This window comes from Anolis sagrei, chromosome 1 (genome assembly GCF_037176765.1).
Source record: "Anolis sagrei isolate rAnoSag1 chromosome 1, rAnoSag1.mat, whole genome shotgun sequence".
NCBI lineage: Eukaryota > Metazoa > Chordata > Lepidosauria > Squamata > Dactyloidae > Anolis > Anolis sagrei.
Window position 1 is genome coordinate 7551721 of NC_090021.1, and position 16462 is coordinate 7568182.

General features: G+C 43.0%; 1 protein-coding gene across 1 annotated transcript in view; it reads right to left on the reverse strand.

The window, feature by feature from the left end:
* ADCY3 (adenylate cyclase 3) overlaps positions 1-16462 on the reverse strand; it is a 114959-nt gene that overhangs the window by 75458 nt on the left and 23039 nt on the right. Inside the window, exon 3 of the mRNA XM_060754676.2 lies at positions 12363-12512. Within this exon, the coding sequence (XP_060610659.2) occupies positions 12363-12512 (150 nt within the window). The remainder of the gene's footprint in view (positions 1-12362; positions 12513-16462) is intronic.

Sequence of the window (16462 nt, forward strand, 5' to 3'; positions counted from 1 at the left end):
GACTGGTTGGATCTTCTCGCAGTCCAAGGCACTCTCAGCACTTTCCTCCAGCACCACAGCTCAAAAGCATCTATCTTCCTTCGCTCAGCCTTCCCTAAGGTCCAGCCTTCCCTAAGGTCGCTTTCCTTATTGAGGTTTATTTTAGTTGTGTTTGCGAAAAGTTGCTTTGAATGTGTGCAAGAGCCTAGAAACATTTGTAATAAAAGAAACACAAATGGAATAAATATTTCCCAAATAAGTATTCCTTGTTGGGGGGAAACAAGGAACCATTCTTTCCATACCATGCAGATTTAGGCAACTGTAAGAGGATTCCTCTTGAAGAAACCAGGAAAGGGTCAAACCCGGGCTGTGTCCAAGTTTAGTAAACGTTGGAGAGATATTTCCCCAAATATGGTTATTAGCTGAAATACGAACATACTAATAGCTTTCGGGGAGATGCAAGGAGTTCAAAGATATTTTTTTGTAATATACTAGCAGCTGAAATGAAAAAAACAAGTGAGCTTTGATGGTCACAACTGTCATAAACTATTAGTAAAATGACAACAAAGAGTTGGTTAAATGGGATATGGCACTATTGGAAAAACTATTTTAGCAAAAGGAGGAAAAGAAGATCTATTTGATAATACTGTACATGGAAGACATTTCTTAGCCTTCTGCGTAAAACTAACAGTGAATTCAAACTACCAAGGTCCCATCTACACTGCCATATACAGTCTAAATTTTCTGCTTTGAACTGGATTATAGATTGTGTCAGAAGCAACTTGAGAACATACTGCAAGTTTTCTGCTTCCCTGGAGACTAGGATGCGGAGCAATGGCTTCAAACTACAAGAAAGGAGATTCCATCTGAACATGAGGAAGAACTTCCTGACTGTGAGAGCTGTTCAGCAGTGGAACTCTCTGCCCCGGAGTGTGGTGGAGGCTCCTTCTTTGGAAGCTTTTAAACAGAGGCTGGATGGCCATCTGTCAGGGGTGATTTGAATGCAATGTTCCTGCTTCTTGGCAGGGGGTCGGACTCGATGGCCCATGAGGTCTCTTCCAACTCTGATTCTATGATTCTAAGTCGCTCCTGATGTGAGAGAATTGGCCATCTACAGAGACGTTGCCCAAGGGAAGTCCAGATGTGTTGCCATTCTGCCAGAAGGCTTCTCTCATGTCCCCCACAAGCTAGAGCTGACAGACAGGAGCTCACCCCGTCTTGCAGATTCGAACCGGCAACCGGAATACTATTGCTTTGACTATGCGGATCTTTGTTGCCAGTGTGATGTCTCTTCACTCTTTTATCAAGATTGGTCATTGCTTTGAACTTTTGGGGATCACAACCAGACACAGTGAAGACATCAGCCCTTGCGCTGTGCTACTCTGCTGCTGAGTACGCATGCCCAGTGTGGAACACATCTCATCTGCTAAAACAGTGGATGTGGCTCTTAATGAGAAATTATCACAGGGTGTCTGCGCCCTACACCACTGGAAAAATTACACTGTATTGTCGAAGGCTTTCATGGCTGGCATCACTGGGTTGTTGTAGGTTTTTTCGGGCTGTATGGCCATGTTCTAGAGGCATTTTCTCCTGACATTTCGCCTGCATCTATGACAAGCATCCTCAGAGGTAGTGAGGTCTGTTGGAACTAGGAAAAAGGGTTTATATATCTGTGGAATGACCAGTGGGGAGACAAAGGACTCTTGTCTGCTGGAGCTAGGTGTGAATGTTTCAACTGACCACCTTCATTAGCATCTAATGGCTTGACAGTGCCTAGAGCAAACTTTTGTTGAGAGGTGATTAGATGTCCTTGTTTTTTTCCTCTCTGTTGTTGCGCTGTTGTAATTTTAGAGTTTTTTTAATACTGGTAGCCAGATTTTGTTCATTTTCATTATTTCCTCCTTTCTGTTGAAATTGTCCACATGCTTGTGTATTTCAATGGCTTCTCTGTGTAGTCTGACATGGTGGTTGTGAGAGTGGTCCAGCATTTCCGTGTTCCAACAGACCTCACTACCTCTGAGGAAGCTTGCCATAGATGCAGGTGAAACGTCAGGAGAGAATGCCTCTAGATCATGGCCATATAACCCGAAAAAACCTACAACAACCCAGAAATTACACTGTTTAGCCAGTATTGCACCGCCTGACATCCACCGGGAAGTAGCAGCCAATAGTGAAAGGACCAAGGCAGTGACATCTCCAGCTCATCCCCTGTTTGGGTATCAGCCTGCACATCAACGACTTAAATCAAGAAATAGTTTTCTAAGATCTACAGAGACGCTCGCTGGAACACCCCAGCAAGCGAGAGTCCAAAAGTGGCAGGCTCAAACCCAGAACCTCAATCAATGGCTGATACCAAATGAGAGACTCCCTCCTGGGCACACAGAAGACTGGGCGACTTGGAAGGCGTTGAACAGACTACGCTCCGGCACCACGAGATGCAGAGCCAATCTTCAGAAATGGGGCCACAAAGTGGAGTCCACGACATGCGAGTGTGGAGAAGAGCAAACCACTGACCACCTGCTGCAATGCAAGCTGAGCCCTGCCACATGCACAATGGAGGACCTTCTTGTGGCAACACCAGAGGCACTCCAAGTGGCCAGATACTGGTCAAAGGTCATTTAATCAACTACCAAGCTTGCAAACTTTGTGTTTTATTTGTTAAAATGCAATACAACTGTTTGGTTTGCTCATGACACGATAAATAAACAAATAGGTCAATTCAGTTAATCTGCATGATGAAACTGCCTGATATGACAGTCTAGAAAGGGCATTTGGGTCATGTGCAAAATTGTTAAAAAAATATTGTGTCTAAAATTCATTCCAGGCTATGAGTCGATCCATCCTAGAAGTCATTTAGGAAGATTTCCAAGAACGTCTGATGACCAATTAGTGAGAAAAAGCAGAAAAAACAACCACCTTATTCCCTTTTCCAGGTTTTACCACTGAAATGAAAAGCTTGGTGCAGCAGGGGTGATCATCACATGGCCCTTCCTTCCTTCCTTCAGATGTTTTCGGACCACAAGTCAGCTGCCTAAGCCAACACGACTAATGAAAACAAATGCTAGAATGTATTGTCGAAGGCTTTCATGGCCGGAATCACTGGGTTGTTGTAGGTTTTTTTCGGGCTATATGGCCATGTTCTAGTGGCATTCTCTCCTGATGTTTCGCCTGCATCTATGGCAAGCATCCTCACTACCTCTGAGGATGCTTGCCATAGATGCAGGCAAAACGTCAGGAGAGAATGCCTCTAGACCATGGCCATATAGCCCAAAAAAACCTACAACAACCCAAATGCTAGAAATTCCAATCCAATAGTATTGAGTGGTTTACATCAGTGGTTCTCCACCTTCCTAATGCTGCGACCCATTAATACAGTTCCTAATGTTGTGGTCACTCCCAACCATAATTTTCATTGCTACTTCATAACTGATTTTACTACAGCTACGAATCGTAATGGAAATATCTGATATACAGGATGTGCTTTCATTCACTGGACCATATTTGGCACAAATACCCAATACGCCCCAATTTGAATACTGCTAGAGTTGAGGGAAGGATTGATATTGCCATTTGGGAGTTGTAGTTGCTGGGATTTATAGTTTACTTACAACCAAAGAGCATTCTGAACTCCACCAACGATGGAATTGGGCCAAACTTGGCACACTGAACTCCCACGATGAACAGAAAATACTGGAAGTGTTTGGTGGGCATTGACCTTGAGTTTTGGCATTGTAGTTCACTTACATCCCGAGAGCATGGTAGACTCAAGAAATGGTGGATCTGGACCAAACCTGGTACAAATACTCAATATACCCAAATGTGAACACTGGTGGAGTTTGGGGAAAATAGACCTTGATATCTGGGGGTTGTCGTTGGTGGGATTTATAGTTCACCTACAACCACCTACAACCACAGAGCATTTGGAACACCACCAATGATAGAATTGGGCCATACCTTCCACACAGAACCCCCATGTGGGCCAAGACACCAACTAACCCAAGGAGTGACCATCACTTAAAAATTGATTTTGTCATTTGGGAGTTGTAGTTGCTGGGATTTATAGTTCACCTACAATCAAAGAGCATTCTGAACTCCACCAACGATGGAATTGGGCCAAAATTGGCACACAGAACTCCCATGACCAACAGAAAATACTGGAAGAGTTTGGTGGGCATTGACCTTGAGTTTTGGAGTTGTAGTTCACACACATCCTGAAAGCACAGTGGACAAGCAATGATGGATCTGGACCAAACTTGGCACGAATATTCCATATAGCCAAATATGAACACAGATGGAGTTTGGGGGAAATAGACCTTGACATTTGGGAGTTGTAGTTACTGGGATTTATAATTCACCTACAATCAAAAAGCATTCTAAACCCCACCAACGATGGGATTGGGGCAAACCTCCCACACAGAACCCGCATGACCAACAGAAAATACTTAAGGCCATCCAGTCCAACTCCCTTCAACAGGGCAAGAAAACATAATCAAAGCCCTCCTGACTCCCATGACCAACAGAAAATACTGGAAGTGTTTGGTGGGCATTGACCTTGAGTTTTGGAGTTGTAGTTCACCAACATCCAGAAAGCGCTGTGGACTCAAACAATGATGGATCTGGACCAAACTTGTCATGAATACTCAATATGCCCAAACGTGAACATGGGTGGAGTTCGGGGAAAATAGACCTTGACATTTGGGAGTTGTGGTTGCTGGGATTTATAGTTCACCTACAATCAAAGAGCATTCTGAACTCCACCAATGATGGAATTGAACCAAACATGGCATACAGGACTTCTATGACCAACAGAACACACTGGAAGGGTTTGGTGGGCATTGACCTTGAGTTTGGGAGCTGTAGTTCACCTATATCCAGGGAGCACTGTGGACTCAAACAACGATGGATCTGGACCAAACTTGTCATGAATACTCAATATGCTCAAACGTGAACATGGGTGGAGTTCGAGGAAAATAGAATCTTGACATTTGGGAGTTGTAGTTGCTGGGATTTATAGTTCACCTACAACCAAAGAGCATTCTGAACTCCGCCAATGATGGAATTGAACCAAACATGGCATACAGGACTTCTATGACCAACAGAACACACTGGAAGGGTTTGGTGGGCATTGACCTTGAGTTTGGGAGCTGTAGTTCACCTACATCCAGAGAGCACTGTGGACTCAAAACAATGATGGATCTGGACCAAACTTGGCATGAATACTCAATATGCCCAAACGTGAACATGGGTAGAGTTCGGGGAAAATAGACCTTGACATTTGGGAGTTGTAGTTGCTGGGATTTATAGTTCACCTACAACCAAAGAGCATTCTGAACTCCACCAATGATGGAATTGAACCAATCTTGGCACACAGAACCCCCCTGACCAACAGAAAATACTGGAAGGGTTTGATGGGCATTGACCTTGAGTTTTGGAATTGTAGTTCACTTACACCCAGAGAGCACGGTGGACTCAAACAATGATGTATCTGGACCAAACTTGTCATGAATACTCAATATGCCCAAACATGAACATGGGTGGAGTTCGGGGAAAATAGAATCTTGACATTTGGGAGTTGTGGTTGCTGGGATTTATAGTTCACCTACAACCAAAGAGCATTCTGAACCCCACCAATGATGGAATTGGGCCAAACTTGGCACACAGAACCCCTATGACCAATAGAAAATACTATGTTTTCTGGTGGTCTTTGGCGACCCCTCTGACACCACCTCATGGGGTCCCGACCCTCAAGTTGAGAAACACTGGTCTACATGGTCACCACCTCTGCTTTTGAATAATTCAAAGTTGAGTTTTGGGTGGAAGGAAAAAATGACCTGAATATTATTGCCAATCAATACTGGAGTAGATCCATTAAAATAACAGCATTTACATATGTGTTGTCACTTCAAATTCCCATTGCTTTAATGGGTCAGCTTTAGCTGGAATTACCAAACGGGATGTTAGGACATCATGAGCTCCGCTCACACTTCTCCTACATTGCCATAACATCCAGATGATCAAAGCAGATAATCCACATTCTCTGCTTTGAACTGGGTTATATGAGTCTACACAGCAGATAACCTGGATTCCATATGGCAGTGTAAAAGAGGCCTTAGTTCTGCAACTTTTTCTCAGTGGTTCTCAGTTTGTGGTCACCAGATCCATTAACAGCCAAAGATATAAATAAATGCATCCAGGGGGAAACCAATGAACTTTTCCTAGAAGCTGAGATGACTCAACGGAGCACATCATGCTCTGAACCCATCATGAGACAACATGATTAATTGGAAGATAATTATTAAGCCAAGGGAAAGGCAGGCGACCACGCTGGGACCAAAACCCTCTTCCGTTATGTTTACATTCAAAGCACCCCCGACAGATGGCCATCCAGCCTCTGTTTAAAAGACTCCAAAGAAGGAGCCTCCACCACACTCTGGGGCAGAGAGTTCCACTGCTGAACTGCTCTCACTGTTAGAAAGTTGTGCCTAATGTTCAGGTGGAATTTCCTTAACTATTGTGTGAATCAATGTATTGTCGAAGGCTTTCATGGCCGGAATCACTGGGTTGTTGTAGGTTTTTTTTCTGGCTATGTTCTAGAGGCATTCTCTCCTGACATTTCGCCTGCATCTATAGCAAGCATCCTCAGAGGTAGTGAGGTCTGGTGGAACTAGGAAAATTGAGTTTATATCTCTGTGGAATGACCAGGGTGGGACAAAGGACTCTTGTCTGTTGGAGCTAGGTGTGAATGTTTCAACTGACCACCTTGATTAGCATTTGATGGCCTGGGTGTTGTTTGGTGTGGCTTGTTAGTGCCTGGGGCAAACTTTTGTTGAGAGGTGATCAGCTGTCCCTGATTGTTTCCTCTCTGTTACAGAAAATGAACACGTCAAACTACTCTGGATCTCCCGAATTCAGAGTGACAGAATTTTAGAGCACAAGACTCCTGACCTCACGGTTCTGGAGAAAGAAAGCAATCCACGCCATTCATTTATTTTATTTACAGTATTTATATTCCGCCCTTCTCACCCCGCAGGGGATTCAGGGCGGATTACAGTGTACACATATATGGCAAACATTCAATGCTAATTTGACATACAATGTATACAGACATAGACAGAGGATATTTAACTTTTTCTGGCCGCCAGGGGAGCTGTCACTTTCATCATCCATCGGCGACACTGATGAAGTACTTCCACATTCCCCACATGCTTTTGCTGGAGTCTTTTTTTATGGCCTCATAAATTAGTTAATTTAGCCTCCTCACACTTTAAGGTGGTACCTAATTTTCCTACTTGACAGATGCAACTGTCCTTCGGGTTGCAAAGGTTGACAACAGGCTACACAATTGGTTGGAAGCCCACTCCAATCTGGGCTGGCTTCGAACTCATGACCTTTTGGTCAGAGTGATCTTAATACAGCTGACACTCAGCCAGCTGCGCCACAATCCCGATGCTCCACAATCCCGGTGCAATTGCAGGATTGACAAAAAGCTGACAAGATATGAGGATTTCAAGATCGAACTGCAAAGACTCTGGCATAATCCAGTCAAGGGGGTCCCAGTGGTGATTGGCACACTGGGTGCAGTGCCTCAAGACCTTGGCCTGCACTTAAACACAATCAGCGCTGACAAAATTATCATCTGTCAGCTGCAAAAGGCCACCTTTCTTGGATCTGCACGCTTTCTTTGCAGATACATCACACAATCTTAGACACTTGGGAAGTGTCCGACGTGTGATCCAATACAAAAGCCAGCAAAATCATCTTGCTTGCTGTGTATTAATATTGTGTATAATAATAATAATAATAATAATAATAATAATAATATGAAATTCAGCATATAGATCTCGTTTGCTGTGATATACTGTGGTTTTGTGTCAGAATAATAATAATAATAATAATAATAATAATAATAATAATAATAACTGTGCTGTCACGCACTGGGTCTATAGCAGTTGGCTTTTGAACAGGACGTGCTCTTTGTCCCCAGCAGGAAGCCGGGGTGCCTCGAGTGAGAGGCCCTAAGGATTTTCCTATACAGAATTTTTAGAAGCTTGAAAAGTTTAACAAAGTCCTTTATTATTCTTAAGTCTTCAACAAATCAAATACTTCTTAGATGAAGGGCTAGAAGGCAGGATCATCAAGTTTGCAGACGACACCAAATTGGGAGGGAGAGCCAGAGGACAGGAGCAGGATTCAAAACGATCTTGACAGATTAGAGAGATGATTGGCCAAAACTAACAAAATGAAGTTTAACAGGGACAAATGCAAGATACTCCACTTTGGCAGGAAAAACGAAATGCAAAGAGACAGAATGGGGGACAATGCCTGGCTCGAGAGCAGTACGTGTGAAAAAGATCTTGGAGTCCTCGTGGACAGGAAGTTAAACATGAGCCAACAATGTGATGTGGCGGCAAAAAAAGCCAATGGGATTTTGGCTTGCATCAATAAGAGCCTAGTGTCTAGATCTAGGGAAGTCATGCTCCCCATGTCCTATTCCGCCTTGGTTAGGCCACACCTGGAATATTGTGTCCAATTCTGGGCACCACAATTCAAGAGAGATATTGACAAGCTAGAATGTGTCCAGAGGAGGGGGACTAAAATGATCAAGGGTCTGGAGAACAAGCCCTATGAGGAGCGGCTTAAGGAGCTGGGCATATTTAGCCTGAAGAAGAGAAGGCTGAGAGGAGATATGATAGCCATGTATAAATATGTGAGAGGAAGCCACAGGGAGGAGGGAGCAAGCTTGTTTTCTGCTTCCCTGGAGACTAGGACCCGAAACAACGGCTTCAAACTACAAGAGATGAGATTCCATCTGAACATGAGGAAGAACTTCCTGACTGTGAGAGCCGTTCAGCAGTGGAACTCTTTGCCCCGGAGTGTGGTGGAGGCTCCTTCTTTGGAGGCTTTTAAACAGAGGCTGGATGGCCATCTGTCAAGGGTGATTTGAATGCAAAATTCCTGCTTCTTGGCAGAATGGGGTTGGACTGGATGGCCCATGAGGTCTCTTCCAACTCTAGGATTCTATGATTCTTAGATCTTCAACAAATTATACAAATGCTTCAAGGCTTTGAATCAACTGGTGGCTTTCTTAATCTTGTCCACAAGGGACAGGCAACTGGCTTCGTGAACTGTTTCTTTTCTTTAAGAGGAAAACCCTTTTTAACCCCTCCTTGGGCAATATACTTTCTAAACTTTGCTGGTGTGGGCTCTACTCCCGGCTCCAAACTGCTTCTTGGGTCCCGAGTAGACCTACCAATCAAGGCTTTGTAGATTCTCCAGCTGGAGTCCTTTGGAACTGTTTTCCCCCGGACTTTCCCCCGGATGCTGTGAGAAACAAAGCTTCTCTACAGGTGGAGCTAATCCACATCCTGTAGATTTCCAATACAAGACTGACCTAAAATGTCTCCCTCTTCTCCCAGAGCCCTGGGGAAAGGGGCGGAACCAAAACTTAACAATGATTGATGGGTCATTGGCCCTATAATTGCAAACCAAGGGAAGCCACCTTATTGCAAAATGCATGGAACCTTGGAATGCATGCAAACACTCAATAGAAAGAAATGAAGTTGGAACTCCTGGTACAGCCGTACCAGCACAATAATAATAATATGAAATGCAGCATATAGATCGAGTTTGCTGTGACATACTGTGGTTTTGTGTCAGTAAAATGATGATGATGATGATTGAATGTGCCAATGACTATTGTTTCCCTGTTCGATAACCATACGGTCTAATATTTGCCATAGGAAACACATCCTTTCTGCTCCTGCTCATAAGCCTTTCCTCCTTCCTTCCATGACACTCCATCCTAATGCCTCTCCGGGGAACTCTGTCATTTTGGAAGGCCTTGGCAGCCTCTTTCTCAAGAGTAGATAAATATATCTCCGAAGACCCGTCCTCCGACGCCTGCAAAAGTTTATCTCCTCGTGAACCCACCGCCGCTCAGCTGACATCAATAGCACTCCCTTGACGCTCATCTGCAAAGTGTCAGGAACAGCCTTGATGGAGGACAAAGGACCAAAAGTGGCCGGGCATCAAGGACGGGTCTATAAAAAGGGTGTCATGTGTATTTATGTGCACGCTTTCCCTTGAAGTCCTTTGCACAGTGATTGCACTAAGGACTAGGTGATAAGAAACCATATTCAGTCCAAATCAGAAATAGAGAAGGTCAGAGTTTTGAGCCTTGGCCAACTTGGGCCCTCCAGGTGTTTTGGACTTCAACTCCCACAATTCCTAACAGCCTACCGGCTGTTAGGAATTGTGGGAGTTGAAGTCCAAAACACCTGGAGGGCCAAAGTTAGCCCACATCTGATCTAGACACTATGCTTCTCTTGTTACAGCCAAGAATCGCATTGGCCTTTTTAGCTGCCATATCACACTTTTAGCTCATGTTCAGCTTGTGGTCTCCTAAAACTCCTCCTTTCCCATGGACGCTTCTCAAGCCAGGTCATCGCTATGATACTTCATCTTGATGATGGGAGTGGAAATCATCTATCGGACAGATGGCAAGCTGTGGGTTGTTGTAGGTTTTTCCGGGCTATATGGCCTTGTTCTGGAGGCAATTTTTTCCTGACGTTTCGCCTGCATCTATGGCAAGCATCCTCAGAGGTAGTGAGGTCTGTTGGAACTAGGAAAAATGGGTTTATATATCTGTGGAATGACCAGGGCGAGACAAAGGACTTTTTTCTGCTGGGGCTAGGTGTGAATGTTTCAGCTGATCACCTTGATTTGCATTCAATGGCTTGGAAGCGCCTGGGGGGAATCTTTTGTTGAGAGTGATTTCATGTGCCTGTTTGTTTCCCCTCTGTTGTTTTGCTGCTGTAATTTTAGAGTTTTTTTAATACTGGTAGCCAGATTTTGTTCATTTTCATGGTTTCCTCCTTGCTTGTGGATGTCAATGGCTTTTCTGTGTAGTCTGACATGGTGGTTGTGAGAGTGGTCCAGCACTTCTGTGTTCTCAAATAATATGCTGTGTCCAGGTTGGTTCATCAGCTGCTCTGCTATGGCTGATTTCTCTGGTTGGAGTAGTTTGCAGTGCCTTTCATGTTCCTTGATGCGTGTCTGGGCGCTGCGTTTGGTGGTCCCTATGTGGCAAGCTGTTTAACCTCAGCAGACTAAAAGCCAAAACCAAGGTTACAACAACATCTGTTATAGAACTCCAGTATGCTGATGACAACGTCGTCTGTGCGCATTCAGAAGAAGATCTACAAGCCACTCTAAACACCTTCGCAGAAGCTTACGAGAAGCTTGGCCTGTCATTGAACATCAAGAAAACCAAAGTGCTGTTCCAGCAGTCACCGCCCAATCCCTCTCCAATGCCAGAGATACAGCTTAATGGTGTAACATTAGAAAATGTTGACCATTTCCGCTACCTTGGCAGCCACCTCTCCACCAAAGTCAACATCGACACCGAATTACAACACAGCCTGAGCTCTGCAAGTGCAGCATTTTTCTGAATGAAGCAGAGAGTGTTTGAGGACCAGAACAAGACAAGCGGCTTGTAGATCTTCTGAATGCGCACAGATGACGTTGTCATCAGCATACTGGAGTTCTATAACTGATGTCGTTGTAACCTTGGTTTTGGCTTTCAGTCTGCTGAGGTTAAACAGCTTGCCATCTGTCTGATAGATGATTTCCACTATGGTGGGAAGCTTCCCATCAACAAGATGAAGTATCATAGGGATACCAAGGTTGTTTATAAAGCTATTGTCCTCCCAGCCCTGCTATACGCCTGCAAAACGTGGACTGTCTACAGATGTCACATGCAACTCCTGGAACGATTCCATCAGCACTGCCTCCGGAAAATTCTGCAAATCTCTTGGAAAGACAGGTGGACAAATGTCAATGTGCTGGAAGAAGCAAAGACCACCAGCATTGAAGCGATGGTCCTCCGCCATCAACTCCGTTGGGCCAGCCACGTTGTCCGGATGCCCAACCACCGTCTCCCAAAGCAGTTGCTCTACTCCGAACTCAAGAACGGAAAATGGAATGTTGGTGGACAGGAAAAGAGATGTAAAGATGGGCTCAAACCCAACCTTAAAAACTCTGGCATAGACACTGAGAACTGGGAAGCCCTGGCCCTTGAGCGCTCCAGCTGGAGGTCAGCTGTGACCAGCAGTGCTGCAGAATTTGAAGAGGCACGAATGGAGGGTGAAAGAGAGAAACGTGCCAAGAGGAAGGCGCGTCAAGCCAACCCCAACCGAGACTGTCTTCCACCTGGAAACCAATGCCCTCACTGTGGGAGAAGATGCAGATCTAGAATAGTGCTCCACAGCCACCTACGGACTCACCAGCACACTGATCCTGGAAGACAATCCTACTCAGCCAACAAGGGATCGCCTAAGTAAAGTAAGTCTCAAGCCATGAAGGAAAGAAATATTTGTCCTTACCTGCTGCTGGCTTTGCTCCTCCAGGTTGAGCTTGACCTCCAGCGACTGCCGGGCTTCGAGGAAGGCTTTGCGGTGCTTGCGGTCCGCCATGTAGTACGACATGATGCCCACGCAGATGGCGCACAGGTAGATGGCCACGTTGGACAAGATCTTGAAGGGAAGCGGACAATAATCCATGAGTCTCCTGAATTATTCATTTCCCTCAACTAAGAATTTTTTTCTAACCATCTGCAAGACCTCAAAAATAACCAGTTACAAGTAACTAGTTTGTAACTAGTTACTTTTGAGGGGAACAAGGATATGAGGATATTATGTTTCTAACACTCTCCCAGATTTCAAAAATAAACAGTTACAAGTAACTTATTTGTAACTAGTTACTTTTGAAGGGAACAAGGGTATGAGCTTATTACGTTTCTAACACTCTCCCAGATTTCAAAAATAACCAGTTACAAGTAACTAATTTGTAACTACTTACTTTTGAGGGGAACAAGGGTATGAGGATATTATGTTTTTAACACTCTCCCAGACTTCAAAAATAACCAGTTACAATTAACTAATTTGTAACTACTTACTTTTGAGGGGAACAAGGGTATGAGGATATTATGTTTTTACACTCTCCCAGACTTAAAAAATAACCATTTATAAGTAACTTATTTGTAACTAGATACTTTTGAGGGGAACAAGGGTATGTGGATATTATGTTTCTAACACTCTCGCAGAATTAAAAAATAACCAGTTACAAGTACCTTATTTGTAACTAGATACTTTTGAGGGGAACAAGGTTATGAGGATATTATGTTTCTAACACTCTCCCAGATTTCAAAAATAACCAGTTACAAGTAACTAATTTGTAACTAGTTACTTTTGAGGGGAACAAGGGTATGAGGTATTACATTTCTAACACTCTCCCAGACTTCAAAAATAACCAGTTACAAGTAACTAATTTGTAACTACTTACTTTTGAGGGGAACAAGGGTATGAGAATATTATGTTTTTAACACTCTCCCAGACTTAAAAAATAACCATTTATAAGTAACTTATTTGTAACTAGATACTTTTGAGGGGAACAAGGGTATGTGGATATTATGTTTCTAACACTCTCGCAGATTTAAAAAATAACCAGTTACAAGTAACTTATTTGTAACTAGATACTTTTGAGGGGAACAAGGTTATGAGGATATTATGTTTCTAACACTCTCCCAGATCTGGAAAATAACCAGTTACATGTAACTTAATTTGTAACTAGCTACTTTTGAGGGAAACAAGGGTAGGAGGACATTATGTTTCTAACACTATCCCTGACTTTGAAAACAACCAGTTAAAAGTAACTAATTTGTAACTAGTTACTTTTGAGAATGTATGAGAACACTGTTTAAAAGCCATGTAACAAATAAACACAACATCCTGTTTTGCCCTCAACTAAGAGTGGAGATTTTTTCTAACCTTCTCCCATACCAGTTACAAGTAACTAATTTGTAACTAGTTAGTTTTGGGGCAAAATAAGGGTATGAGTACATTATATTAAAAGCACTGTAACAAATAAACACAACATTCCATTTTGTCCTCAACTAAGAGTGGGGAAAGTTTCTAACTCTCTCCCGGATGAGTTACAAGTAACTAATTTGTAACTAGTTATTTTTGAGGCAAAAGGGCATGAGCACATTATATTAAAAGCAATGTAGCAAATAAACACAACATCCCGTTTTGCCCTCAACTAAGAGTGGAGATTTTTTCTAACCCCCTCCCAGACCAGTTACAAGTAACTAATTTGTAACTAGTTATTTTTGAGGGGAAATAAGGGTATAAGGACATTACATTTTAACCTTCTCCCAGACCTTCAAAATAACCAGTTACAAGTAACTTAATTTGTAACTAGTTACTTTTGAGTGGAAACAATGGTATGAGCACATTATGATAAAAGCAGTGTAACAAATAAACACAACATCCCGTTTTGCCCTCAACTAAGAGTGGGGATCTTTTCTAACCCTCTCCTTGACCAGTTACAAGTAACTAATTTGTAACTAGCTACTTTTGAGGTGAAACAAGGGTATAAGGACATTACATTTTTAACCCTCTCCCAGACCTTCAAAATAACCAGTTACAAGTAACTTAATTTGTAACACGTTATGATAAAAGCAGTGTAACAAATAAACACAACATCCTGTTTCGCCCTCAACTAAGAATGGGGATCTTTTCTAACCCTCTCCCAGACCATTTACAAGTAACTAATTTGTAACTAGCTACTTTTGAGGGTAAACAAGGGTATGAGCATATTATGTTTTTAACCCTCTCCCAGACCTTCAAAATAACCAGTTACAAGTAACTTAATTTGAAACTAGTTACTTTTGAGAGGAAACAGGGATATAAGCATATTGTTTTAACCCTCTCCCAGACCTTCAACATAACCAGTTACAAGTAACTTAATTTGTAACTAGTTACTTTTGAGAGGAAACAGGGATATAAGCATATTATGTTTTAACCCACTCCCAGACCTTCAAAATAACTAGTTACAAGTAACTTAATTTGTAACTAGTTACTTTTGAGAGGAAAAAGGGATATAAGCATATTATGTTTTAACCCTCTCCCAGACTTTCAAAATAACCAGTTACAAGTAACTTAATTTGTAACTAGTTACTTTTGAGGGGAAACAAGGGTATGAACACACTATGATAAAAGCAGTGTAACAAATAAACACAACATTCTGTTTCGCCCTCAACTAAGAATGGGGATCTTTTCTAACCCTCTCCAACACAAGTTACAAGTAACTAAATTGTAACTAGCTACTTTTGAGTATTACACTCAGAAGAAAGAAGCAGGGAATTTGGAGGAGAGAATATTCACAAGGTAACATATGTAGATGGCCCCATATGGCTTGGAGAAAATAGCAAGGACTACAACTGATGGACGTTAAGGAATTGGAACTATACATCCCGCTTCTTGTTTTCATGGGAAACAGAAGTGAATGGGGTGAAAAGGGTTGTGAATGTGGGTGGGGAACTCTGCTTAAATCTGGCTGCAAAAGGCCGTGTTTTTCCAAAGGCACAGACTTTCTTTTTCAAAGACGAAGTTATTTTCTGTGTTTTAATTGAATCCCATCTTCTCTGGAGTTGCTAAGAGACGGTAAACAGAACGGCATGTTTATCTTTTCAGATAGCCCTGCATCTGAATCATAGCCGAGCCAGGGAAATGAGCTCTTCTCTGCACTCTATATCTCTCTCTCCGAAGCCGGAACACGCAGCCACACCTTCTGTTTCAATAGCCAAAAGTCAAAAAAGCCTGCAGCAAAACATATATATGCATTTTCTTCTGAACCCAAACCACTGTCTTATCCTGGATGGATCCAAATTTGTCTGATCTCCAAACCAGTCAGATTAATACTTTGCATGAAAGGCCACCAAGGAAAACAATGCAAGCTGCCAGCCTGAGCTGAAATTATTGGGCTGTATAAAGTGATAAAAGAGAAGAAAGGGAAGGATAAAGGAAAGAGAAGGAAGGAAAGACGAAAGGGAAGGAAGGAGAAAGAGGGAAGGAAGGAAGGATGAAAGGGTGGAAGGGAAGGATAGAAGGAGAAAGGGAGGGAGGTAAGGAAGAATGTGCTTTGGTTAGACCACACCTGGAATATTGTGTCCAATTCTGGGCACCACAATTCAAGAGAGATATTGACAAGCTGGAATGTGTCCAGAGGAGGGCGACTAAAATGATCAAGGATCTGGAGAACAAGCCCTATGAGAAGCGGCTTAAGGAGCTGGGCATGTTTAGCCTGAAGAAGAGAAGGCTGAGAGGAGATATGATAGCCATGTATAAATAGGTGAGAGGAAGCCACAGGGAGGAGGGAGCAAGCTTGTTTTCTGCTTCCCTGGAGACTAGGACACAATGGAACAATGGCTTCAAACTACAAGAGAGGAGATTCCATCTGAACATTAGGAAGAACTTCCTGACTGTGAGAGCCGTTCAGCAGTGGAACTCTCTGCCCCGGAGTGTGGTGGAGGCTCCTTCTTTGGAAGCTTTTAAACAGAGGCTGGATGGCCATTTGTCAGGGGTGATTTGAATGCAATATTCCTGCTTCTTGGCAGAATGGGGTTGGACTGGATGGCCCATGA